A 1,329-nucleotide genomic window follows, 5' to 3' on the forward strand; every position below is an offset into this window, starting at 1 on the left:
AAAAATGGCACTCTGGAGCTTTTCCAAGCAAATGGTTAACTTCCATAGCATAATGTCTATCTATAGGTCTTGTTTTTCCACAACGGCGCATTTTGGATAGCGAGCTATTTCTATCGGCATAAATCTTAACTTCATTACCATGTGAAATTCTAAGGTATCTCCTCCAGCCTTGCGAAGCTCGACCATATGAAGTGAAGGAGCCACCTCAAAAATCTGCAATAAATATCAATAAAAAATCCCACAATATCCAAATATTTTTCTATTGTATGATAGAGTGTAATTCACAAGCTTCTTATACAACATGCCTCTGTTGCAATTGATAGATGACCCTTGCGCCCAGTCTTCTCCCCATGAAGTTTCAACTGAGAAAGAGGATCCTCAAAAAGTCACAAGTGGAAAAGTTGCTCAAAATTTAATAATTAAAAGCAATTACTAAACATGCACAAGCTATGTTCCACTGTCCTACAAAAAATATTCCGCCTCAAATAAGAGAAATGTAGGGTGAAATCATCCAAAAGTGTGTCGCTTGCCTTATAGTTGTTTTTCTTCACATCAAACCCCAGAGGCAACGCAGCTTGCTCAATTTTTGAGATTATCTCATTTGCAGGTAATTTGGATGTGAATCTCGTTTCTCTTTTAACAAGCCCCTGTCATCAGAGAAAATGTCAGGCATTCTCTAGAAATTCTCAAAATTGAGTTATTTGATCACTTCAGTGTCAAGTCTAAAGAACACACCATTTGCTTTTCAAAGAGAGAACCGAGGTCAAGACCCTGAGATTTGGAGATAAGCTCAAAGGCATTCATTGTCACTGGTGTGGTGGAGCGCTCTTCCCGCCTTTCCACAACTAGGTAAGGAGAATCCTGGATGCAATTAAAAAATAGCCAATTTATATTCCGTTGAAATAAGTAACAGAGGTGCATAATAAGTAAAGCATTCCGGAATTTATATTAGGAGAGCATTACAAAGATACTAACCGTTGACTCATTAAAAATAGCATTAATGTCATCAAGACTAACATCCTCTTGTTGAAAAACGGGTGGCTGATATCCTTTCTTGAACCAATCATTCTCAAGAACCTCGGCAATTGTAATCCGCTGTTTCACATGACAAAATCATACATGGCTTCAAAAGTTGTAATTGGCATGACAATAAACAACCTAGATTTACTAAATAGGTTGTGAGACACTACATTATTTTCATTAAAAAATAAAGAAGTTTCTGAACGTTTTCTTCCCTTTTTTCTTCTCTTGTTCCTTTTTCCAGTACAAATATACAACGCAGAGAGAGGATAATTGATAAGCTCAAAAAAAGTCAACTTACTGTCGATG

General features: G+C 36.8%; 1 protein-coding gene across 1 annotated transcript; it reads right to left on the reverse strand.

Annotated features, from left to right (window-relative positions):
• Positions 1-6: 6 nt before the first annotated feature.
• On the reverse strand, positions 7-1,113 carry LOC111385182 (CBL-interacting serine/threonine-protein kinase 23-like). Its single transcript, XM_023009554.1, has 5 exons — positions 976-1,113; positions 736-861; positions 531-647; positions 306-362; positions 7-213 (listed from the first exon to the last, which is right to left on the reverse strand). The coding sequence occupies exons 2-5, from the start codon at positions 802-804 to the stop codon at positions 61-63; spliced, it is 396 nt and encodes a 131-aa protein (XP_022865322.1). The 5' UTR covers positions 805-861; positions 976-1,113; the 3' UTR covers positions 7-60.
• Between the last annotated feature and the right edge of the window lie 216 nt (positions 1,114-1,329).

This window comes from Olea europaea, unplaced genomic scaffold, assembly GCF_002742605.1.
Source record: "Olea europaea var. sylvestris unplaced genomic scaffold, O_europaea_v1 scaffold31015, whole genome shotgun sequence".
In the NCBI taxonomy this organism is placed as follows: domain Eukaryota; kingdom Viridiplantae; phylum Streptophyta; class Magnoliopsida; order Lamiales; family Oleaceae; genus Olea; species Olea europaea.